A 27992-nucleotide genomic window follows, 5' to 3' on the forward strand; every position below is an offset into this window, starting at 1 on the left:
AAAAATTAAGTATACTCAACAATTTACTAAATATTAATAAATATATATTCAACTTTATAATGATTGATGTTTTCCAATCTACTTAACACAATGAGATAATATGAGAATGAGACCTAATGTCTCTAATTATGAAACTTTCATAAATTCATTGAAGTCACATTGCCACAATAGATGTTGAATCTGTTCTAATCAAACAAGGAAACATAATTAAGATAACTTGAATCAGAAACCATTTTGAGAATGGATAATTAAACAGGTTTGAAGTCTGTAAATAAACAAAAGTTTTCTTTCCTCTTTAACAAGTCTACTTAATGTGTGGTATACACAAATAGAAGGTGAATAAAGCTGTGTAACTAGAATGGATGAAAATAGCCTTTGTATATATTAACATAATCTTTATGCAGTTGTATACAATCTTTAATTGTTTAATTTCCTCTCTTTGTTGAATCCTTTCTAAAATAGCAAGCAAGTTTTCTTGTTGATCTTCAATTGGTCTTTTGATAATTATAATTTTAGATTATACATTTCAAATTCTTAAGTTAACTGTTGCCATTTTAAAGCTTTTAATATATAGTGAGTATTTTATTAGCTTCATTAGAATATAGATAAAAGAGATAATGCAAATTAATAAAGAATCTTATTTCTGTGACATCTTAGGTTATACATTTTATCCATGTATTATATTCTAATATTTATAGGTTTCCCCCATTTTCTAAATTGTTTCTATTTTTTCTTTTTTTTTCACAACAATAAAAGAAGGAAGATCTTAAATTAAATCAAAATATGTTATTACATAATATGCATACAATGATAATAATACTGAGAAATGAAAAAAAATCTTTCACAATTCTTGTTAGAATATTTTATTTGAAAGAAATATTTCTAAGTTACTTTAGAACTAAAACCATTTCATGGACAGACATATATAACTTTCAGATTTAATAAAGCTATAAATACAACTTTAATTTCAGAATTTGAAGGTATTTTTTAATTTAACTTCATTTAATAAATTTTTAATAAAATAATTATGTAAGAAAAGGACAATGATATGAATATGCTATATAACTTTATAACTATATAGTTAACTATAGGGTTGTAATTTTTCAAGATGTTTGTCTTTGGGGGAGAGTGGACGAATTGGACATAGGATATCATTGGGAGTAGAATTTCCCAGTGTAAAATGTACTTCCAAGTATGTAGATGTATAGATTTTCTCTAACTTAATCTTTGTTTCCAAGGAGATTGAAAGTGATTTTTCTGTGATTCTACTGCTAATATATGTTAGGAACCAAAGTTTCCCCAATTCCGAGGATGGCCCTCTATCCACTATGGCTCACTGCTTCTTTGGGAAGATTATATTAGGGTTTGTTTGCTTTCTTTTAGAGATAAATTTCAGTTTCTGTATAGATTCAAATCTTTTACTCCAAAAAGATTCAATAATGACTAAAGAGCCAGGAAGATCCTCAAATCTGATGCTACTTATTTCTTCTTCTGTTATTCTCATAGAAAACCTAAAATATACGTCAATGGGTATATTTTGTGTGCAGTTTTGCTAGGGAAAATAATTATATCCCAGAGTGATATGAATAAGTTCCATGATTACCTAGAACCCAGTAAATATTAAATACCAATTAATTCATGTATACCATTTTCTCAGTTACAGAAAAGATATACTAAGGAAAAGGCAAAACCCAGTTTTAAGCAGAAGGAAGAGGAAATAATTCTTCAGAATAGAAACTGGCTAGGTTGATGCAGACACAGGTAGAAGGAGGTACACATTTAAACTAACTTTTTAGAGCCTCTTTCTCCTCCAAGGACCACACTCTCTACCCTTCACCTCCACCAATAAATAATACCTTTCTCATCCTCTATCTTCTCTAGCACAACTTTTTAATTAGATGCTTAAAGTGAAAAAATCATTCCATTAAAATATGAAGTCTCTTAAGATCATAACAGCAAGGCTCTGAAAAGAATTCTTAGAGTTTATCAAACCTAGTCATTTTATAAGAGGAGGAAATGGAATCACATAATTGTTGGATGACTTGACCAAAATCATGCAAGTAAAAGTAATAGGGCTGGGATTTAAACTTGTCTCATAACTCTTGGATGAAATTTCAACTTTATCACTGTTTTAGGACAGGACAGATAAATGACAGGTATGTAACTCCATCATCTTAAAGGACAGTTTGAAGGCTGGGTGAGCACTTCCTGAAAATGTTACAATATAGTCAGCATCTATGATTTAAGTAATAGCTGTCCCTATTAATTTCTGAGGTCCCTTCCAATTCCAAGCTACAATATAAAAGTTATAATAAGATCTGACAAAACAAGTTCAGTTTCTTCTTTTAAATCTTACCCTGGTTAAAATGAATATTGACTATTGCTATAGTGCATACAAAGTATAATCAGAAATGCAAGGTAACTCAGAACTATGTTATTCAACAATTAGTGAAAGAAACTAAAACTATTTCGTCTAGAAAAGGCTTTAAAAAAGAATATGATACTTGTATTTTAGTATTTGAAGGGCAATCAAGTAGAAAAAAAAGATCATATTTGTATGTATATAACCTGTAGAAATTAAAGAGAAGATACAATAGCTGTACAGAGCCAAAGAATCACAGAGTTATAGAACTGGACCTTAGTTACAATTAAGAGAAGAAAGGAAGGGAGGAAGGGAGGGAGGGAGGGAGGGAGAGAGAGAGAGAGAAAAGGAAAGAATTTTTCAACTTTGGGAAAATTTTTGATTGTTAAGTTGTTTTGTTTTGTTTTTAATGACAGGAAGTCTTATTTTGCCTCTATCACTTCAATCTATTATTCCTAATTATATCCTCTGGAGTAAAATAGAACAGTCAATCAATAAACATTTAAGTACCTACTACACCTAGCACTGTGCTAAGTAGGGAATGCAAATAAAGGTAAAAGGCAATCTTTGCTCTTGTAAGATAACTTGTAAGATCGTGTAAGGATAACTCTAGGTAGGAACCAGTTGCACAATAAAGTAAAAATAAGAAACAGAGGGGAAGACACTAGCATTGAAAGAGACTGAGAAAGGCTTCTTGTAAAGTCGGATTTAGCTAAGACTTGAAGGAAGCCAGAAAAGGCAGGAAGCAGAGAAGAGGAAAAACACTCCATATATGAGGGAACAGAGAGGGAATGAAAATATCTGAAGTTGAGAAATGGAGCATCTTGGCTAAGGAACATCTGAGAGGCCGGAGTATAGAAGAATGATAGAAAAGTATGTGGAAGGGAAAATAAAAGGCATAAAAATCTGGAAAGGTAAAGCAAGGTATACTATGAAAGGCTCTGAGAACCCAAAAAAATATGTATATGATTTTTGAAGGGAAAGGAAGTCACTCCAGATTTTTTTTTTTTTTTTTTTTTTTTAGGGAAGGTTAAGTAACATAGTCAGATCTGCATTTGGAGAAGGCCACTTTGACAGATGGGTGGAGGATAGACTAAAGTGGGAAAAGACCTGCAGCAGTTAGATCAATGAAAAGGCTATTAAAACAATTGAGTAAGGTTTTGAGGGTCTGAACCAGGGTAGCAGCAGTGCTGGCAGAGAAAGTGGGGCATATGCAAGAGATGTTACAAAGATAAAATAGGCACAACTTGGCAACAGATTAGATATAGGGAGTGAGAATTAAGAGTTGAGAATGAATAAGGAAATTTGGAAAAGGGAAAGGTTTGTTGGGGGAGAGAAGATACTCATCTCTTTTATATGACAGGACTTTAAATACCTAAAATCCTAAATCTTTTTTTTCCAGGCTAGATACCTCCAGTTTCTTTAACTGATTCTCATATACCGTGGACCCCAGACCATTTGGTATTCTGATTGTCATCCTTTGGAAGTTCTGCAGTTTATCAATATCTTTTCTAAACTGTGGTGTCCAGAACAGAGCACAATACTTTTGATACTGTCTAAGCAAAACATAGTACTGATTATGATTATCACATCTTTTTCCTGGAAATTATGCTTTTTTAATGTAGTCTGAGATGACATTAGCTTTTTTGGTTTCCATATCCCACTGCTGAGTTTGCAGTTCATTAAAATTCCGAGATCTTTCTTAAACTGTTGTTTGGCAGGTAAATGGCCCAGTGGGTAAAATACTGAACTTGGAGTCAGACAATTGCTAAATGTGATCCTGGGCAAGTCATTTAACTTCGATGTTTCAGTTTCCTCATTTGTAAAATAAGGATAATTAATGTACCTTTATCCAAGAATACTATGAGAATTACATGAGCTAGTATATGTAAAGCACTTTGTAAACCTTAAAGTGCCATCTAAATGCTACCCATGATTATTATTAACCATACCCCCATTATCTTGAACTTGGGAAACTGAATTTCTGAATGTAAATGTAAGCCTTTATATTTATCCCTATAAACACATCTTAGTCATTTCAATCCAGTTCTCTAACTTATAATTATCTTCCTGTATGTTGACAGTCATCCAGTCTGTTCAGCTACCCCTCCTTGTTTTGTATTCTGAAATGAAATAAGTTACTTCAAAAAGTATCTTTCACTAAAGATCTTCAAGCAAAAGCTGAATGACCTATTTAGAGATAAATGTAATAGAAAATTAGTGCCAGAAACGTGACATACACTAAAGGGGTTCAGTGATGAATTTTTGAACTTTTACATGTATTCCTTCCAAATGTAACACCACAGCAAAGCTGAGTCTATGCAAGGCAAGTATTTACAAATCTTTTTATCACCACTTTCCCCTTATCTATCTGGAGACAGATAATCTGAAATTGGGAGAGGCTTACCATTTGAAAATGCAGTGTCTATATAACTTCCCTAATAGGTCAAAAATAAAGATGAAAACAAAGGTAGCCCCAAAATGACAGAAAAAATTGAAAACATCAAGGGAATTCACACAAAATGGTCACCAGGACTAGTAGATAAGTAGATAAAACATCTGACCTCAAAATCACAAAACTCCTGGGAACAAGTCCTGCCTCTGACAAGGTTGTGGGTCATATAATTAACCTCTCAGATCTCTTGGGCAACCCTGTAAGGCTACAAGTTGTAGACAGTTGCTGATCTGCATTTATAGAGTTTTTCCCCTATGCCGACAGAACTAAAGAGATCTAGCACAAAACATATGCTCTATATATGTCTATAAATACACATTATAAATATATGTGTGCACATATTCATATGTTTTTTCACATTGTTTTTCAGTCATGTCTATATCTCTGTGACCTCATTTGGGATTTTCTTGGCACAGATACTGAAATGGGTTGCCATTCTCTTTTCTAGCTCATTTTATAAGTGGGAAAACTAAGGCAAAGTTAAGTTGACAAGTCCAGGATCACACAGTTAAGTATCTGAGGCCACACTTGAACTCGGATCTTTCTGATTCTAAGTCCAGCACTCTATCCACTGACCCACCTAGCTGTTCCAGTTCCCCAATAGCTCTAAAGAAAAAACAGCTTGAATGCATGACTCTCCAAAATAAATTTGTAATTAAGGTACCACTGCACTCCTCCAGGATAACTATTAATGATACTAAACAATACATTTTGAAATAGGATAAGAGGACTGTAGATTTAGAACTGGAAGGGACATTGAGTTTTTAAACCTAGAGTTCACAGACACTCAAGGGATTAATGAATATATTTGGGGACAGGGAAAATGGTCCATGAACTTGGATAGGAAAATATAAAAATTTTTTAGCCTAATTACTTTGTTTTACAGATGAAGAATCTGAGACTCAGAGGAGATGTGACTTTCCTAAGATCAGGGACATACAAAGTAGCAAAAAGAGTTTTAAGCTCTGAGGTTTTCTGCCACTAGACTTAGTGTATTTTCACCCTTTCATTCATCCTTTCAAAAGACATTTAGGAAATGAGTAAACCTGCTTTTCCTCCAGTTACACAGGCCTGCCACATGCCTCTTGTGAGATGATGTATAATGAATACTCACTTTTTCAGCTACTCACTGAAATATGACTATCAATAAGCAACATGCCAGTAAATAACATGGTGTGTAGAGCAAGGTGCCATCATTGCTTCACTCAATAATTCTCAGAGATTCAAAAAAAAAAAAAAAAACACTTCTCAAAACCATAGAAATTGTATTACTTGCAATAGTAAGAATAACAATATTTATATAGCAACTAATATTTTCCAGATACTGTGCTAAATACTTTTTAAAAATATTCTCTCATTTGAAACTCACAACAATCATAGGAGGTAGGTTGGTGGGGTTTTTTTTGTTTTTTTTTTTTTAATCCCTTTTAAGAGAGGTTAACTAGCTTTCCTAAGGCTACAAACTAGGGTCAGATTTGAATAGTCTTTCTGATTCCAGGCCCTGTGCTCTATCTACTGCCCTACTTATCTGAATTAATTATATTTTCTTCTCTATCATAAACTCCAAAACTGGCATTTAAAAGTTGTATAATCAAGGAAAATATTAATTACACAATTAACACATCACCTAGGAAACCGTAATACTGGTGTAATGATGATTTTACTGAGCTTAGAGAAAAATTAACATTAGAATAATCTTTACTACCCCACTACCTTTACCATCCTACTACTAGAATTTATAATTCTAGCCACAAAAGTCCTTAATAAGGTACAGATACCCAGTCATTTATGACATACATAGCACAATGAAACAATTTGAAAAAGCATTAAAGTCAGGGTGAGCTAAATGGCATAGTGGATAGAGCACCAACCCTGAAGTCAGGAGGACCTGGGTTCAAATCCAGTCTCAGAAAGTTGACATATACTAACCGTGACCCTGAGTGAATCAAACCAAAAAAGTCATATCCAAAAATAAATAAATATATTGAAGTCCTATATATAAATACTAATTATCTGTACTTATGCCTAGATTTCAGAGATCTGTTTATGAAAGCCTCAATCCTTTCTTTAAAAGTCAAACCTTGTGAAATTTCAACAAATTAGATTCATATTCATTATTATTTAAATATACTGATGATTTTTATGAAGACATACTACCTTACTTTAAAAAATTGTTGAATTTTTAAAAAATCAGTCTTACATGATAAAATTTCTCCACATTTTAGTTTTTAGTCTTAAGGTTATTAAGTTACCTATTAAAAAACAACAAATAAGAATTTAAGATTATAGGAACCTTGGTATACCAATAGAAAATTAATTAAATGCAATCATTTGATTTCCTTATATTTATTGAAAATCATTTTGCAATCAGGACATAGAAGAATTTTTAAAGATGTTATGGTCAATATTAAGATGTTTTTCTGTTATAAAATAAATCACCCAACTTTTTAGACCCTTAAGCAGTAAAAATACCATTAGTAATCAGTATATTCTATTTTTAAAGAGAAAAATTTGCATGGGTTAATTAAATGAAAAGTATTTATATATTTTAGATAGGTTATGGGTTTTTTTAGAAAAGGATGAAAACCCCTCTTTAGAACTTGAGAACTTTTATTTTGTATGGTAATGGTTTGATTTATTTGATTTTCATAAGATCTTAAAGCAGTAAGAGAAACCCACAAGGATTATATGGTCAAAAAGTAGTTTTAAGAAATTGACAAGAGTTCTTTTGACATTAGCATCAGAACATATATTAATTAGGGCAACTTATAGTTCTAGAGCCCAGATTTGCATGATTCTTCTTTAAAAATCTCTAAATGTAAGATCTTTAATTTCCATTTGGGATGACACAACAGACATGAGTGGGATGATAGTTCCATTCAAAGCAAGGCAAGAAGTTACAAGTATCAAAAACTTCTCTAACAGAGACAAGGAATCCAATGTCTCTGAAGTTTTCAGTAACCCAGTATAAGCGCCTGCTCTCTTTGTTGTAGGTTTCCCTTTCCTCTATATGGAGCATTTACAAGTTCAGCTGTGTGCCCTGTTTAATTTCCTTCTGCTGCCTTTCTTCATTTTCTAACACATGCATACTTGAGCCTTGGCTATGGAGTGCTGACTAAGGAGGAACAATAGGATCCTTTGAGAAGGGCTCAGCTCAGAGACCTAGTCAATATTTACTTCAGTTTGGAGCTACTGTTTTACAGCTCCTTCCAAGCAGAACTCAACAGTGGGGAGCCCCCAGAAGTTGTTGGATTTTTAAATGGGAAAAGAGAATTTAAAAAGAGGAGGGGAGAGAAGCAGATAAAGAAATAATAGATAAATAACTGTCCACATCACTTTTTTTTGTAGAAATAATAAAGGAGACTTGATCAACAAAACAGTTTGGATTTTTCAGTACTAATTAGCAGTTTGTAATTGGGAAAATTGATTGTCCTCTAAAGTGATAGAACACTCTAAAAATCCCATTATCAGACAGAAACAACATGCAAATCTTGTCCAGCAGGGTACTGCTCTTATCAACTACCAAAATTTACTATTTCCAACAATGGCAACGCACTGTCATTAGAAGAGGACACTCTTAAAGTCATTATTTTCATATATTTTCAATGTGATTTTATACAATCAATTCAATCCTAAGCATCAATAATATTGTTTCTGGCAAAGATACTAGAATGGTTTGCCATTTCTTTACATATAAGGAAACTTTGTTTCAATAGGGTTAAGTGATTTGCCCAGGGTCATACAACTACTAAGTGTCTGAGGTCACATTTGAACTCAGTTCCTTCTGATTCCAGACCTCGTTCTCTATACACTGCACCATCTAGCTACCCATATCAATTAATGTCAGATATCTACTATCAAATCATTATCATGTGATAAATAACATCTATATGGCAAATCTCTTGAAAGTAAATGAAGGGAACTCCTCTTATTTATCTAATACTTCATCATTTATATGGGTTTTTTTAAAATAAATTGCATCACTTTTTCCTTGATGAACAATTAACATTTTAAAGATGAAGAAATGGTTGATAAGAGATGTTAGGTAATTTTCCCACAGGGTCACAGCTGCCAAAGGAAAAAGTAAAAACTGTCAGTCTGGTTTTCTTTTCCTCAATCTGCAGAATTCTGCATTAACTGGAATAACTATACTGTGGACATAGTCAAAAGCACTGGTACAAAGAATTTATTGCAAAATTAGATTACTGCACATGTGAAAAATTAGGACAAATATTTTTTCACCAAAAAAAAGTGAACTTAAAAATTGGTATTTATAAAACAGTTTTAAGTTTTTAAAGCATTTTATATAATTGCATTTTACATAATCTCATTTTACATTTTACATATCTCATTTGATCCTTCACTTGTGAGGATGTCCTATTTTGACAGATGAGGAAAAATGTAAAGAAAATAACTTGCTCGTGGTCACACAGTTAGTGAGTCCTAGGGGTAGAATTCAAATCTAAGTCTCTTCAAACTTAGAGCCCTGGGTTCTTTTCTTTATACAACGCTGCCACAGCAAAAACAAAAACAAAACTGCATGCTTCTTATCTATTTTTAAAAAAATCAACTACTATATAAACTTTATCTGAAATCACAATTATAAAACTTCACTAAAAAGATTAAAACACACATAATAATAATAATAATCCTCATCATCATAGCTAGAATTTATGAATCACTTTAAAGGTTGCAAAACACTGTACATATGCTATTGTAGTACTATGATTTATTCTCGAGTTCATTTTTTAAATGCCAAAAGTTCTGTTCAAAAATTCCTTTTACATTTTATAATTTTTCTATGAGGTATCAAATGACTTAATAAACTGTGTTTTAAAAAATTAGAAATTATATATGTACAAATCTCTTGTATATCAATGTTTGAAAATTTTAATTTATAATAGTTGTGGAGTTAAAGAACAGGTCATCAATTTTTTTCTTTAAGAATCAAAAGAAAAACAAAACAATTAAATATAATGCATGTACGTAACTTAACTTTCCCTACAAAGCAAAAGCAAGTGGAAAACTAAGGAAATCATACAAAAAACAGACACCAAAAGTACTTTTGATAAGGAAAAATTGGGGATGAGAGGATTATTGAATGTTTTTGTTAATCAAGTTCACTCACTTATTATCCCCAATTATATTTCACAACCTATCACCACCAAATAATATGTCATTCCAGGATTGACTAGAGGGAATGTGAATTTTCAGCTTTAAGAATAAAAGAATGAGTTGGTATTGATCATAGTCTCCAAATACTTAAAGGTATTTGCAGAAACATACCCTTAATTCCTAAGCCATGACTTTGGACAAATGGATAGGAGTGACAGAGAGGAAGATTTTAATTTCATATAGGAAAAAACAGAAACAATTAGAGTAATACGAAATTGGAACAAACTATCTTGGAAGGCAGTGAGTTTCTTAGTACTTTTTACTGAGACCTCAGTTGGACAAGATAACCTTTGAGATCCTTTAAAACTCCTATATTCTTTGAAATGCACTATAGGTTATTCTATTCATTTAAAGAATTTTTTTAAAAATGAGTTTGCTATGAATAATAATAATAATAATAATAGTCATATCACACATAACAATCATGAAAGCAGAGGAAAATATTCAGTCATGCTGAACGTGATTAAATTTTTACAGTTGACATTCTCTAAAGTTGATTAATGCCTATTTAAAAAACAAACCTCGCAGATTAGTGTATGCATTTTTTTGACAAATCAGAAACAGAATGTATTGAAGTAATATAGTTCCTTATTTTAAATCCTCAGACACTTACTATGTGACCATGGGCATTTACTCACTCTGGGCCTCAATTTCCTTGTCTATAAAATGAAGGGGTTGTACTCAATGATCTCCATAGTCTCTATAAGGTCTGAATCCATAATTGCAGAAAAATAATAATCACACTAGAGATTTGTTTCATTACAATACTATAGTTTAAATATTTATATATGTTAAATCTTCTTACTAGACTACATAATCTATGAGGGCAAGGGTAGTTTGTCTCCTTCATACCTGGCATAGTATTCTTTTTACATAAACTTAATTTTTTTTTTTATGTGACAGTATTATCAAATAAAAAAGAAGCCTGGAATATTTATCATTCCTCAAGAATAGAAATTAAATCAAGTAAAACTACAAGCATTTTAAAATAAGAAATCTATAAAGTTGACACTAGGTTCCCAATATAAGGTGAAGAAATACCAACTACATAACAATTATGTAAAAACAAAGTAAATTTTGAGGTGTTCAGGTATATGTAATAAACAAAAATTAGACCTAACATGAGCATTTTATTATTCAGAAGAAATATATCCATAGAGATAAGGTATGTGCTTCTTAAACATTCCAATACAAAACATTTGATTGCAATATTTAAATTCTGTAGGCAAAATTCAACTGTAAATATTCACTAATTTGTTGAACACAAAATATGTATTTTATGGATCTCAGCTAATTCTCCCTTTAGAACATGCTCCAGGAAATAAGACATTTAATCCTTCAAGAGTAAAAGATAACTTTTAAAAATTATAAAACAATGTACTATGTATGCAAATACAATTTTAAAAAGCATCTATATATATAAATACCTCAATAGTCACTTAAATACCTATGAGTTAGAGTGATTTCTCAGAAGCTCCACAATGTTTAAAACACACACACACACACACACACACACACACACACACACACACACGCACTTTTTTGGGCAGATGCCTGAAATACAGATGATCTGCTATGTAGTTCCATGCAATATGTGTTGGGAAAAGATCTTATACACACACATACACACACACACACACACACACACACACACACACACACACACACACACACACATCTACAAAAAAGTATTTGAAGAAGTGGGATGCTAAATTTCAAGCCTCCTTTTTTCTGGCCTGTGAAAAGATAGAGAAGCATTAGGAATAGCCAAAGGGTATCAGGAATAGTCTGCTTGCTAAAAACAAAAACAAACAAACAAAAAAGCCTCTCCATATATTCCAGCAATTAGAAATTTATTTAAGCCAATAAACTCCTCATTTCCAATATACATATCCTCTGAGGAAGTGAAGACTGTTCTTTACACAATAAAGTACATTAAACAGATACATGTGAATGTAGAAGGGATAATTTTGAAGCGCTATAGAAAATCTACCTCCAAACAGCCAAAAAGCAGAATGAGAGAGCATTGGGCACTTGGGTCTGAATATCAGAGACATGGCCTGAATATAGTGCCAAAAAGGAATTTAAAAGTTTCCATAAACAAAATTTAATTACTTCGCCACTTTGTCAAGAGTCAGTAACTGCTGAAAAAATATCTTATGCTACACCTGTGGTGAGCCTGTCACCATTTGATGTATAGAATACCCAAACTTGCTCTATTAGGATAGACTTGATCCTTGAATTCCTTTCTCTACATATAATCACCTTTTTAATCCATCTGCTAGAGTCCTCTTAAGATATATAACAATGAGAAAGTAAAATGTGTCTTATTTCAAAATAAAATATGATCTACAAAATCCATTTTAAAAAGAGAGATTTAAAAACTGTGCTTTCCATCATAAAAGGAGTCTTCGCTTTACAGAAATGAATTTAGTTGGCTCCCTGATGAATTTGAAATATGATTTTATTTATTAAAAATGTATTTTTTCAACTCCTTAATAATGCATATCATGTAAAATTAAGTACAGGTATATTGAAGTTAAGTGCTTAATTAATATTTTTCTGACACAGCCTCTTTGGAGAAAAAAAAAATCACACAAGAATCTCAAACCTGAACATTCAAACAGTTTAAAAAATGAAAATGTTCTGGAAAAAAGAGTTAATTCATGTTATTGTTTGGGACAAGGGAGCAAAGGTGCCAAACTGAATTCAACTTTCCAAAAAATGCAATAACATTAGTTTTTATGTTTAGGGAGCTTGGGTCTCCATGACAGATACTTTTCACTATCTCTTAATCTCTTAAATCTCTTAATTCTAAAAAATCAATTACATGATAATTCACTATTATGAATGAAAAAAATAAAAGTATAAATTTACTAGTAATTGTAAAAGGGGACAATGAAAAAAAAGTGTACTAAAAAAAAAAGTGACTACAATATCAATTTATTAACATTATCAACTTTTCCCTAATCATTCAAAGATCATAAATCCTATCCATATAAACTTTTCTAAATTTTATTTTTTCCTCCAGACATGAAACAATTTTTTTTTGCTTTTTAATCAGCAACATTATCCAGCCGAGAAACATTTACCTAGCTTATCCTTTCTTTGGGAGCCAATTCCTCCATTCAAAGTTATTACTGTCAATGAAAAAGGTTCTTTAATTTGTTTTTTTTTTCTCTCTGAGAATTCAGTGTATTGGTTTACAATCAATTTTGTAAATAAAAACAATCTGATCAATTACTTGTATTTTTGTCCTTCACTTTAAAAAATTCTCATAAACATCTACTAAATATTTTGTTTTAAAGAAATTCGTTTTCTCAATAAAAAATCAAGATGGCTCATTAAAAAATAAATGTAAGCTGTGATTACTTGAAGCTGAAAGACTCTGATTCTATTTTACATATTACTATTTAACTATAACATAGTCCTTTCAATGACAGTATATGGAGTGTGTGATGGGAGAAACTTTAGAAGATACCCACCTATGATCTCAAATCTGTCTCTTTAAAAAAAATTGTTTAGATAAGAAATGATTATTTGCATTACTCTGTAAGTGTTCTTGGAAAGTATAATTTCCATTGGCATAGTACCTGTTGGTAGCTTGAGAGAGCTTAAAGTTCATGTCTTGTTGATAGTGGATTGATAACATAATCTTTCTATACAAAGCCATTAAAAACAACAAATAAGCATTAAACATGTGATTCATAATGTTTAATTATTTTCCTTATGATTGATAATATCTAATAGCACATAATATTTTCTATGAAAACAAAAACAAAAACAAAAATGTGGCTTATTTATATACTCCACATAATCTACCCAGTACAATACAAAATTCTCTAATTCAAGAAGGTATTAAGGTATTTCATAAAAGATTTTATGGTTCCTGAAAAAACATACACTAATATAAACCATTCTATAGAATCACTATACTGATTGTAAAACAAACATTTAGGGTTGATTTAACCATTTGGATTCAAATCAAAAAATGTTAAAAAAAATTGTATTAGGGGTAAATTTTGTAGAAATTTCTTTTTTTAAGTATAGATCAATTAATTAAATGTATATTTCTTGAAATTACCCTTACTTTGTTTACATTTCAGTGAAAAAAATATAAAATTAAAAGATTAAATATACTGGAGAAAAAAAACTGTCCTATACAAAAACAGAGAAAGCATGGAACTTTTGTTAGTACCTATAATGTCCTCTCCTACCAAAGCTGACTATAGGCATTTTCAAAAATGTTTTTAATTTACATTTTTCTTCCCTTTCCCATAGTCATCCACTGGTGGTTAGCCTCATTAATAGCAAAATAATTAAAAGCCACAGAGAAGAAGGGGAAAAAAAAGTAAAATAATTAACAAACTGGAAAAGTAGTAACTACATAATCAGGAGTTAGTCATAAAACATAAGCGTAATTTTTTAAAAAACCATAATTTTTAAATTTACAAAGAGAATTCTTTAAATGATGATTTAAAAAAAACACTAAGATTAGCAATAGATAATTCAATATCAAAAATTAGCCTGGTGATATGCCCCAAACAATGAGTTATATCTATTAACATGAGTGTGTTACTATAAATGAAATAACATTTATAAAGCACTTTGCAATAAGCCTTAGTTATTATTGTTATATATCTAGTCAGTTCTCATCTAATTCTAAGAGATGATGAAAAAGAACATATGAAAAGGCCCCTCTCTATTGCAGAATTTCTTTTGCTCCTTTTTGTTAATTACAAAACAAAAAAAGTAGATGGGCCCCATCTAAATATTTCCTTTGGAGATCTATAATATAAATTTATGCCATTAGATATCATTAAATGGATGTGCATAGATTTACATGCAGTAGCATACATATCTATGCATTTTGTCACGTTGTTTTCCCAGGAGCACAGTTGACAGTGGTGACAGTTGAGTGTGTAATTAGTTTTCATTGTTCCCTTGACAATCAGAGCTCCACACAGGACCCCTTTATTTTTATGTTGTAAGGTATGTTGTAAATGCTATGGAAAAATACATTAATAACAGGCGTTTAATGATGGGCCCAGCAGCCATAGTGGGAATAGTGCCAGAAGAGATTGGCAGCCCTGGGTCCTATCCATGTTTTCAGAAAGAATTTCATTCCTCAAGTACCATGATGCTCAAAATATTGATATACAGCATTTCTTGTGATAATTTTTAATTATATTTAAAGTATGACTTTTGTAAGTTAAATTAAATGTGTAATACCAAAACCAAGCTCTCTAATCAAAAGATAACAAAAAAACCATCCATCAAGGGGATGAGAATGGATGATCTAAAATATGATTGATTATCCATAGCATGAAGAAAGGTACTGCATATTAACAAGTGGAAAAAATCATTTAGAATAATTCAATCTTCTGATAAAAATTTTAAACAGAGAAATGTTAGAGACAACATTTTAAAAGTTTGTTTTTGGAGGAAAGATTGTTTTGTTTCTTAACAATACATTTTAAAAATTGAGTGGAGATGATATGAAACAACTAGGTACCATATTCCCTGTGGATTGTGCTAATTTGTTTTATACAGTAGTTAAAATCAAGGGCCCCAGAGATGCTGTCATAGCTGACACTAGATCTTTCACAAAGGTCCTTTATCGCTTGATTAATTAGTAATTGGGAGACACATTTTGGCAGCTCTCATTTCCCTATTATTTCTTCTGGTTTGGCTCAAAACCCTGTCAGGAGTGACACTATTTGAATCAGAGTCCTCTTAGTGCTGGATCACTAGGTTTTTTTTTTTTTTTTTAATAAGTAGAGCCCCCAGAGAACTACCAAAAAAAGGTATAAAAGTTGATTGAAGCAATAATAGTAAACAAATATATGAAGAAAAATTGAACATTATCGTATTCTAAACATGATTCCTTTCCTAGTCTGTCTGAATCCAGGGGTTACTGGTGAGATTGCACAGTCTGAAGGAAATGGCCATTAACAAAATCACTGCTTTCATCTATTGGGGGGGGGGGATGTTTTAACTAAATAAACCAGAAAAGCACTTTGCTGGCAAAAGAATGCTGCATCTGAGCCTCCCTCTGCCACATACCTTCCCCCAAACCAGATGAATGAAATTATTCTCAGAGGCAAGTATGTATAGGGGGACTACTGAGGTAGTGAATCTATATAGTTGTTACAAAATCTGTAACTAAACTGAACAAAGGAGTATGTTTCTCAAATGATAAGTTTCAGAATTTTAAAATGAAACTGTCAACTATGATACTATAAAGTTGAATATAACTGCAAAGTCAATATGAGGTTCTCCAGTCCACTAGCAGCTAGCTCTCATGTCAGTAACTTCAAAAATACAGGCTGACATTATGGTGGCTCAAGACACTTGATGTGACAGTGTAATAGCCATGCTGTGTATGTGTCAGAAGGTCACTGCTTCCAAATTCCAGCATCTTTCTTTTTTTCTTGCCCTGAAACAATAAAAGGGGACTAGGCTCATTTGTTTCCACTTTGTTTAACCTAATTGTTAAACACATGGGATAAATGTTCCCAACTATGCATGATTTCTTTTCCTTTATTTCCCCCCCAATCTTATTGTTTTTATAAAGTATAAATAAATAAATAGAAATCTCAACTACAAAACCCACCACCACACACATTTGAGTTTGGTAAGGACAAAATTGATTTAAGCCAAATCCACTTTATTGTCAAATCTTTCCTTGCTATGTAGCAAAAAGTAAACCATGGAGTAATTTCATTCAAATTTCTTTTTTAAAGAGAAATGATATCTCCTTCACCTCTATAATATACATTTTTTATGAAAAGGTGTAATAGATACTATTTCTAAATTACAGGTTTTACATAGACTATTAATTGATAGGGTATCTAAATACAAACACCTTGGCTGCTTGGAACAGCAGGAAAACAAAATGCAAGATGTTTTTGAGTTCATCCAAACTAGAAAGGTCATTTTAAACATTTGGATGTTTGGATTCCTCTACTGAGTGGTTAATTTATTTATTTTTTTAACAAAGTAATGGTTATCCATATAACAGAAGTCCTTCCATGTTAAAGCTGTTGACACTTACACCTGGACTGCAACAAGGAGCCCATTTGTTATCATGAGACATGCATCTGTTATCCTTCCCCTGCTTTCCAACTATCCCAAAAAAATTAAAGAAAAAAAAACTAACACACATTTTATTTATATACTTCTTTTTCATCATTTTGGAAATTCTGGAAATGATATTAGCAGATTTTATTAAATCATTAGAAATACAATTATTAATGCAGTCACATCAATCTACAGCACAGATGTTGAGAGTATGATTCATTAATTCACTTTGTCTGAATTGGACTATATTTGAAATTAATCTTATGGTATAGGAGCTATATTTCTATAAAGAGCAATGTTAGGAAACCAAAGAGATGTTCATGAAACAAAGTACACTGTAAGTTTTATAACTCTTCTGTAATCCCTAAAATAATTATTCTGTAATTCTAGAATTTGTTAAATCCAGAAAGAAAAATAATACATTATGGAACTCAGTACCCTCAGTGTATAATATTTGGATAATTTCTGATATCACTAAATTGATTACATAAGTATTTCTAACAAAGACACAATAAAGACATGGGAGGAATGATACATAAGGAGAAGGATTTTTTTTTTTGGGGGGGGTGTTGGTGGTAAAACACTGTATTATAATGTGGCTTTAAAATCTTCAAATGCTTAAACTTTAGTAGTCATCAGCATCTCCCTTTAGAAGAGAATGCTTTTTATTGATATGTGGCTAGGAAATATGCCAGTTAGCAACTATATACCACAAGTTTATAAACTATTTGAGGGAGTGAGGTTCACAAAAGAAACCATTGGGTAACCAATTAAAATATACATTTTTGTTGAAATTAAAAACAAATATCAATACTTAGAATATAAAAATGAATGGTGGTGCAAGCTATCATTTAACATTAAAAGATGCATTATTTGAATTTAAATATAGTATTGCTAACGAAATCATTCTTTTCTCAAGAAATTGCTTCTATAACATAAGACAAAAAAAATGGAGTTAACATCTTTAAGAACTGATAAATAATATTATGTCTCTGATAGTTAAAGATTCCTTGCCTAAGTAATTATCAAATGCTTTGGTCCTTTTCTATTATCCATCCTCTTTTCTGAGCTATTTTCATGAGTGAAATAAATTCAGCCTTAAAACAAGATGGCTGCTACTAAAGAGGTTGTTTTAACTGAAAATGAAAATTTAGTTTTTCAACCTGAAAAAAAAGAATTTAATTAATTCTTGGTACCTAAGGCATCTCAACATTTAAAAATATTGTTTATCCATGTCATCAAACATGTCTACAAAAAAAATAGATTTTATTCATCAAAAGTGAAGCGGGGAAAAAAAATCCTATCTAGTCGTTCCTTGCTAAAAATATGGTTGCCCCATGTAAAATAGTCAGTGATGTCATCTGACCCAACTATTCCAATTGCATTACTTTCTGTAATGGAAACCTGCTATTTGATCATTGATAAAGGTATACAGATAGACCTACTGACTGACCAACTTACTGACTGTCTGATCAACATATACACACAAATGAATAGATATTGAGATATGTGTACATTCCACATATATCACACATCTACTAATTAACATGGGGAAGAAAGAGAAACATCATAAGAAATAATCAAGAAAACACTGCCACTAATGATTCAGCTGTACCTAGCCATTTAATAAAAATCTTGAAAATTTAGCTGTTAGGCAATCCTTCCTTGGAGTGTAATTTTATTGTTCCACCCTACAACTGAAACAAATCACAGAAAAATTCTAGGATGACAGAAGAGCATAGATGTATCAATTACATACATTTCTCTTTCTTTTAATGTTATTTTGAAAACAAAAAATATAGTCAAACTTATTTTTATTTCTCATTTGAATGAAAAATAAGACCTGACAGAACATTTTCTTCAACCTTCCAACTGTCAAAAGCTTGAAGGGTGTTTCTGAAGATGACAAAGGTTTATTTTGTTATTAAAAATGATAGACTAGCACCTGAGTGAAAGCTGATCTAACAATAAATGTTTCACAACACATTCATATTCTGTCACTCTCTGCATATGTATATGCCCATATACAATACATATATACACACACACACACACACACACACACACACACACACTAATTGACAATTTTTTATTTTAAAATGGCATTTATATCAAAATAGAGTTTCACTATTTGACAACTATATTTTAATAATCTTAAAAGCTACTATTTGGAGTTATAGAAAACTTTTAGTTTAAAGATTAGTGATATATGTTTAGTTATTTTTATATTATATTCTTTTTTGAAATATAGTAGGCCATAGTTAAAGTTACCAGAAGAAATACTAAGATACGAGCAGGTTTTATTTTTTTTCCCACTCAGCTGAACTATTTCTACCCACAATAACTATAATATTCAAAGAAAATTTGCCATAATATATTCATTTGAAAGTTTTCCATTTCATTATGTTGCCATGTTTCTGATTTTAAAACACAAATGCAGGTCCTTTAATTTTTAGTTGTAGAAATAAATCATTCAGAAACATTTGAACATCAAAATAATCATAAGAAATTTTCCCATAAAACAGCTCAAATAAAGTTAAGAAACTGACTAAAATATAAATAAGCTAAAAGTACTTATGGTAATTTATTGACATTTGGCTGTTTGTAAGAGTAAATTTAAAAAGTAAATTGAAATTTTTAAAAAACTAACTCAGTTTGAGGTGATTTTCTTCAGCAGCCATTTGTCAATATGTCTAAACTTTACCACAGGGGAAAAAAAAAAAGAAAAAACTTTTCAACTTATAAGAACGATATTCACTAAATTTTTCTGCATTGGGATAAATGCTAATTTGGGGCAGGAAAGTTGGGACAGGAAAGTGTTTTCCCAACGTGGAAAATTTCCCCATAAAAATCAAATATTAATAGATCCACTTTGGGAAAGCTTCACAAATAGGCAATAATGTATGATAGTTATTGCTAAGCGCTTATTTTGAACAAAATATTATCATTATATAATATTTGTGCCAATATCTAGAGATTGTTAACATATAAAAATGGAGAGGAGCTGTCTGTCAAACAAAAAAAAAACTAACAATTTCTTCACTTTTATTTTTAAAAAAGAAAGCCAATCATGAGTGGAAAAATAAGTGGAAAATTAATACTTTATAGAACAATTTCCTTCATTAACAAAAATTCTTGGGTGAGAAATAAAGTGCTATTGCTACTTATATATATTTTCCTATTAAAATTAAGGCTTTAACTTCCTTTTCAAAAGGCCTATTTCTTGGCATGATTACATGTGTTTGTGTGCACATACATATGTATGTATATATTTCCCAAGCCAGGAGAGTGCAGGACTCCTGAAGGACTAATTGTATTCATTCATTTTCTCAGCCCAGCATGTAGCTAGTAGATTGCTTGGTTCATAGCAACAGGGGAGAGAAAGAAACACTCATCTTTATCTGTCCCCATCCAACAGGAAACCAGGCCAGTGAGTGGAAAGCAATGAAATGCCTTTTCTGAGGGCATTTGCACAAGATAAAATGGCAAGAATTTAAGGAAGGCAATTTACCTTTTAACTATGTGTTTCTTCTTACCTATAACTCAGCCTTCAAAAGTTGAGGCCTATAAAAACATTGTTCATTGGTAGGAAGACTTAAGGCAACCAAGTATTCTTCCAGTCATCTGCCATTAAAATCAACTAACTGGGGGGTAGAAACTACTATAGATTAGCTATAATTATAGATAGTATAGAAGTTTATAGATAGTATAGAAGATTCTTCTCCAGAACTTTTAATTTCAGGTAGTTATAGAGCCTCGAGGTCTTTACTGAAGATAAGACTGAAAATGTCAAATTGGAGTATCCTTTCAAGTAGGAGAAAGGTATTATTAATGTTCCCATCTATTTTCAAACTGTCAGTGAGCTGACTGATGATATATTTTTAAAGTCATACTATGATGAAATATATAAATTCCAAAACAAATATTTGTATCCTAGTCTTATAAAGAAAATAATTTGAAATGGTCAAATACATTCAGGGAACAAGAAGATGCTCAGAATATGTACACGTACATTTTCAAATGTGCACCACATATATAAAAAGATCTCTTTATAAATGTTAAAATGTTTTAAAATTTTGACATACATCTAGTAACACAGTCATTTACTCTTTAACTCTATGAATGTTTTCAACAAGTGTAAACATCACTAAAATGGTTTTTAAATTCCAAAACTAAAAGAAATTCACTTATTTTAACTTCCATAGTTCAATCCTTTAAAAAGTAATACCAATGTCCCACTCTTTTCCCCAAAATAAACTCATGAACTCTAAGTGCAACAATTTGGCTCACTTTTTTAAATGATTGAATTAGGAATTTGTTGACAATAAGAAAAAAGATGTCTCACAAAAATATATGATATATATGAAATTCAAGAAAAGAAATACCAACTGGAATATGATAGGGGGAGGAAGGAATGTTACTCTTTTCTCCATTAAACATACAATAGTAGTAGAAGAATGGTTTTGGAAAAATGAATAGAATTCACACCATTTTCATTATACCAAGATGGCATGTAAACAAATGGCAAAATTGTGTCAAGTTTTCAGTTTCATACTAAAAAAAAAACAATTAGTTCACAAGTTTTAGGACAAATAAGGCAAAGAAAAAACTTCATTATTTCAGAATGTTATAGTTTTCATTCTTTAAGTGACGATGTACAAAATGGGCTTTCCTGTTCAGGAAAGCTCCCACACCTTATTCATAACATAAACTATGATCTAAAAGTAAAGAGAACAAAATTATACCTGGAATTGATTTTTCCAAAAGTGCACTAGGTAAATTTAGCAAGAGAGTTATTTCTCATTTCACATTATTTCACTACTCCATACATTAATGTCAATTTGCAGAGGACAATTTAAAGTATTTTATTTCAGCACATACTTTCAAAAATTCCTTATACTCATTCTATTCAACTTAAATACATTTCTCCCCTTTTGATAGTATTAATGTATTTAGTACTCATCAAATTCTTAAGAGTTTCCAAAAGTCATAATTCTATCATATAACTTAAAAAAAAAAAAACTAAGGAATAAATGCAAAGTAACTCATGGTAACTAGGTGTATGCATAAAGCGCTTACATAAAAGCTTATAAAGTTCTTTAAGAAATAAGATACAAATAGGTTTATCTTTTTGTTTAGAGGTTACATTTTTTAAAATAGTGTTAAGATTATAGAGCAGAATTCACAGTATATCACTGAACACTATTTTTATAACTTTCACTATTTAGGTAAGATTAACAAAATATTGTAAAAAATAAACTACAGAAGATACATTTGTCACAACTATTACCAATTATATTATTGATTTCTGTCCTATTCATTACATAAAATCACTATCCCATAAATACTGACAACTCTTAAAAGTTATCAGTATTAGAAAATAACTAATTTTGTCAAGAAAGAGCAGATAAATGAACATAGATTCTGACCAATTTTTTACTAACAGTAAAGAAGTTAATATTTTCCTAAGTCTCTGAATGTGTATATAGTTCCACTGTAGCATTATAAGACCAACTAATTAGTCAACAAACTGGACAACAGAATATTCAAACCCTTCCATCAAGATATCAAATTAAATTCTGAATTTACCTAAATATTTTTTCTTTAAGTAACATCATATTGATACAAAATACATAATATTTACTTTCATTTAACATAATACCCATTGTTGCTACTCTTGCATTGAGTGAACTTTTTTTTTTTCCCTCTTGGAGCTAATTGAAAAGCTACCATGGAAGCAATTAGAGCTTTCCATTTTGTGTCAAAAGATTACTTAGCAGTTGCATTACTGGCTTAGTAAAATCTTAAACAAGACATTTTGATTATATAAAATAATATTAGAAGCATGACTATCTTCCTTTGTAACGTGCATATTATTTAAGAAAGAAATGTCTAAAACACTTGACTTAAAATATTGTAGCATGATGTGCAAAATTTTTGGCAAAAATGTTTCCTCATATAATCTTTTACTCTTCACTGCTGGATTTTTACTGTAAGTTATTTTACTGGGTGTGGTTCTTTAACTTTCTTCTTTGTTAGGATTTGATGAAACACAGAATATTGCTTTTTATTAAATATTTACATTTGTGTGATATGTTTTCCAATTTAAAGATGTTAAGTTTCAATGGGATGGGGCAAAAAGGCAAGGAAAAAAATCAGTTGATAAATTGGTAAGAAAATACCATTTTATAGAGGAATCTCTTTTAAGAACATCAGCCTTTTGATGGGGGATTATCAGTTTTAAATTGGTTCAGTAACCAAAAAGGAGGTGCTGAAAAGCTTCATATTAGAATACTCAGTTGACAAAAAAATTCTGGGCACTTTAAAATTCTATAGATTAACTTTGTCTCAGCCATTTCAAACCCACCATGGAATACTGAACAGAACAGTTTTCTGCAGGCAAGGCAGATCTATTAAAAAACATGACCTGTGACAAAAATCAATGTGCTAATCTCAAACCAAACAGCAGTATCAGGAACATAAAACAGAGATAACCTAAGATAAAATGTCCTAAAACTCACTCAGACCAGCTTGACAGGTTAAAAAAAAAAAGGGGGGGGGAGGTTTCATCAGTTTTAACAAGGAGAAAAGATAACAGGTATCAAAACAAGTGGATACCAAGAGAGAAAAAAATTCAGTATTTAGGATGATGAAAAGGAAGGAGATCACCGTAGCAAAGAACACCCAAGTTAAATTACCTTATTTCTCTGTTGTTTTACTTAATATGATCAGTTTAATTTTTTAAAGTATAAATTTCTCTATTTCATAAACACTATTTAATAAAGCCCAAAGGGAATAAACGAACCTACATAATAAGCCTTGCTTTTAACACCATCACAACTGGAGCATTTGCTCCATTTGTCTTGTCAGGTTTAATAAAAGGCACCTCCTCTGGTAGAACGGTTTCTCTTTTCTCTTTTTCTAATAGTGTTAAGTGCCATGTCAAAAAAGAAAAAGGTTACCTTGCCCCACCAGAGGGAGAGAAGGAAAAAAAGAAGGGAGGCAAGAGGGAGACAGAAACAGAGACAGACAGAGAGACAGAGAGAGACAGAGACAGAGAGATAGACAAGAGAGACAGAAATCTTGTTTTGTGTTTACACATATTGCTTTAGAAATGTCTGTTGGCACTTCATCTTGTATTGTGCATTTATCATTAACAATTCTATTTTGTCTAGATGCTTGGCAGAGACTATTTTTCCGAGTTTGGGTGGAAGAGGATTTCATCTTTCTCCACCAGAGGACTAGTTCTCTCATCTCCTGGCAGGACCTAGGTGGCCCGCCAGAATAGAAATATGCGCTTACTTTACTGGGCAGCCCTGGCTTCAGCAGGGATTCCCTCTAAGCCCGGGACAATGGAGCCGGCGCGGAGCCGGGCAAACCCTTAGAGAAGAGGCGGGGATCGTTACTTGAACCTCCCTCTCCAAAGCGAGCGTTTAGTGCTTTCTCGCGTCGGCCACATGGTTGTCCCGGAGCACAGCACTTGGCGCGGCTTTCCCGTGAAACCGGGCTCTCCGTACCGACTCTGTTTCCCACCCGTTCAGTTCAACTTTTATCTTCATTGACTGCAATACAGTGACCTTATGAGTGTGTATTAGCCAATAAAGAAATCAGTCCTAGGGGTTGAGCAGAAGCGGATGGGGCGAGGAGTGAGGTGACAAGATAATAAAATGGGGACTCAGCTGGAAGGAATACGAAGCAGATTAGGTCAGTTTGGGTCAGCTCATAGTCGGGACTCGAGTGGGCCCCCGGAAAGGCCCAGATTTAATAACAAGGCACCCCGAGACTCCGCTGGTTCATCAGACTGAGAATGACTCAGGTCACTCAAAAAGCTGCGACTGGATAGAACCCACATTTCTGCCTCCCCCTTCAGATTTCTCATTTCTCTAACTTTTTACGGGAGCTAGCAAAATGTTCATCAACGCATATATCTCCATGAACTGGCGAACAGTTACCAAGAGAATTAACACACTTGGACTATATGACGTAACCTTTGTATTAGAGCAAACTTTTTGGCACCATAAAAAGGACTGGGGCGGGGGAAAGGAGAGAGTAGGGAGAAATCTCCACAAACTGCCAGCTCAAAGGAACCAGACTGATGGATGGGCTATTGTATTTCCTCTCAGTTAACGAGTTAAAGGAAAACTAAAAGCTTCCGCTTCCCAGCCAGTGAGCTCCGAGCGCACCGAAAAAGTTTGGGGCTCAGCTGGAGGAGAGGGGCTTGCCTGGCTCGCAGTGCACAAGTAAAACTACTTCCCGCAAAAGGAAAAAAGAAAAGGAAATTAGGGTTGGGGGAAGGGAGAACACGGTTCTAAAACTGTAAGTTCTGCTCTAATAGGATGTGACTAGCTTGTCCAGAACAGAGTCGAGAACGGAAGAAGAGCCTCTGCCCGCCTCTCACTCCTTTCAAGGTCTCAGCCTCCGCGTCCTCGAGGAGTGAGCAAGGCAAGGTTCATTACTCCCAGGTGAACCCGGTCTCCGTCAGACTTCTCCAGACGCACTTAACAAAGAAGGAAGTTGAAACCTCCTTCTTTGATAATTCCGTCAGATTTTTATTCCCAGTTATAAAATAAATAAATGAAAAAGAGTTCTCCCAGCTCCGGAGATGTCGGCGCCTCAGGCATTTCTTCATTTCCACCAATTCCTCGCTTCCTCCTCTCCTCCAAATATCTACACTTGTCCTCTCGCATATCCGAACGGCCTAGGGAGGCGAGGGACCCTGAATCCTGTCACTCTTACCACTACCCTCTTACCTGGGGTTGGTGCTGTTCCAGTAGACAGCGTAGCGATCAGCGACAGCTTTGGAACCAGGATCTTGGCTGAACACAGACATCCAGAGCACCAGAAACACCAGCATCAACATCTCCACGTGCAACATCACTCCCGTCCAACAGTGAAAAACACAAACACAGGAGGGAGCAAGGGGGAGGGGAGAGGAAAGTAGGGGAAAAAATGAGGGGAAAAAGGGTCTGCTAAACAGATCGTAGGGGACGAAGGAATGAGAAGTACAAGGAGTAAAGAGGAAAATCACAGATTTTTTTTTTCTTTTAGATTAAGCGAGCTCTCCCACCCCCCGAAGGGGGGGGGGGAGAAGAAGCGGGGAATTTAAGAAAGAAAGAAAGAGAGAAAGAAAAAGAAGAAGAGACGCGTGTGTATTTCGAGGTTGGGAGGGGGAGAGCGGGAGAAAGCCAAATCTGTTTCTTAAGAAGTAGGAGGAGGCTGGTCACCCCGGGAGGGGGAGGTGGGAGCCGAACCGAGCTGTGGCGGCGGCGGCGGCACAACGAGGAGGTGGCGGCGGCGCTCCGCGCACATTCACCGGGAGTTCATTGTAGAAGCCACAGCGAGACATACACCAACCCACCCACTCCGGTTCAGTTCTTACACCTCCAGCTGAGGGTGGTTGTGGAAGCTGACGGGTGGTGGCTCTTCTCCGGCACTGTTCTCTCGTTCTGCCTTATTTCCTTCAAAGTTATTTTGCTAGTTGATAAAAAATTGCCAAAGTAAAGTGGTTAGTTTGGGGTATTTGCGTTTCTTTTCTGAAAATAAAATGCTCCCCTCACCACCACTCTCTCGCCTTTGCTTTGCCAAACCCGTGGAAGTCTTTGAGGAAGTAGATGCTGCGGGTTCAGTGGAGACTGTGAGGAGCAAAGATGGGTGGGGAAGCAAAACTGCTGAATTAAATCTCACTCCTGCCAAGGTCCTGGAAATGGTTAAAAACTAGTTGGGTTGAAGAAGAATGGCAGTATCACCCAAACCTTTAAGAAAGTTTGGTACTTTTCTTTATCCAACAAAAATGCTCGGTAGAATTCGGCTGCGGACAGAGATAAAGCGGTAGTTCTGCAGCAGCTGGAGGAGGAGGAAGAGACACCCGGTGTGTTGGAGAAGACTTGATAGGGATTTTTTTTCGTATTCTTTTCTTTGCTGAGCTGCGGGTGCACCAAAGAGTGTAAGAAACAGCAGATGTAAAAATCAGCCAATCCAAGCAGTGTTATGGTGCCAAATCAAGTCGACACAAATAAAACTGTTTTGCTGAAGGGTGAAAAAATAATAATTTTAAATGAATCCCACGAACTCCGGGAAACCCTGGTGTCAGTCGCCTTGTCCGCACAAGGACTGAGATCGAGATAGAGGCATAAACTGAGATCCAAACATCTCCGGAGCAAGCTGTCAAAGTGTCTGGCTAAAATGAGTCCAATTCCAGAAACATTAACTTGGAGAAATGCATAAATCAGTTTCAAATCGGAAAAAGAGCAAAAAGAGAGAAATCTCACCGATGACTACATCAGAAATCTTGTTCTTCGGCAGCTGCTCCCTTTTCCTTTCCAGAGGAGGGGGGGAAAGCAACAAGAAGCGGGAACCACACTGTTACCTCTCCCCCCCTAAAAAAAACAAAAACAAAAACAAAAAAAAAAACCAAACAAAACAAAACAAAAAACGTACCCTGCAAGAAAATTAATAAACTTCAGTGCAGCGGCAGCCAGTGAAGGGTTTCCACGAATGGAGAGGGGGGCAAAAGTCAGTTTTGGAAAAAAAAAAAAAAAGGGGGGGGTGCTTTATAGAAGGGAAAAAAAATCTTAAAGTCACGCCCCCTTTGCAATGACCTGCGCGTAAATCCGACTTCAGCAGCAACCTAGGACAATCCAAAAACTGAGCGCCCTCCGTGCAATGAACATATGCGAGTATGTATGCAGCATATATATTTTATATCCATGCATATGTCTGCATGAGTGAGCGATCTGGAAGCTGGTTGGCGTGTATGCGTGTATGTTTTCGGAATATGTGCACAGAAGAGGTGCAGCCAGCGAGCTCTGTGCCCAGGCGCTGCTGGTTGATCATGTGGTGGGTTTTTTTTTTTTTTTTTTTTTTTTTTTCATGCAGTTTACTTGGGAAAGGGGGATTTGCAGGAGCAGCCAGTCAGGG

At 33.3% G+C, this 27992-nt stretch overlaps 1 protein-coding gene across 2 annotated transcripts in view; it reads right to left on the minus strand.

Moving 5' to 3' along the window:
* EFNA5 (ephrin A5) overlaps positions 1-27989 on the minus strand; it is a 314697-nt gene extending 286708 nt beyond the window's left edge. For both annotated transcript variants that reach the window (XM_074281923.1, XM_074281922.1), the window contains exon 1: positions 25826-27989. In XM_074281923.1, the coding sequence (XP_074138024.1) occupies positions 25826-25950 (125 nt within the window). In that variant the 5' untranslated portion in view covers positions 25951-27989. The remainder of the gene's footprint in view (positions 1-25825) is intronic.
* Between the last annotated feature and the right edge of the window lie 3 nt (positions 27990-27992).

Source organism: Sminthopsis crassicaudata, chromosome 1 (assembly GCF_048593235.1).
Source record: "Sminthopsis crassicaudata isolate SCR6 chromosome 1, ASM4859323v1, whole genome shotgun sequence".
Lineage (NCBI taxonomy): Eukaryota > Metazoa > Chordata > Mammalia > Dasyuromorphia > Dasyuridae > Sminthopsis > Sminthopsis crassicaudata.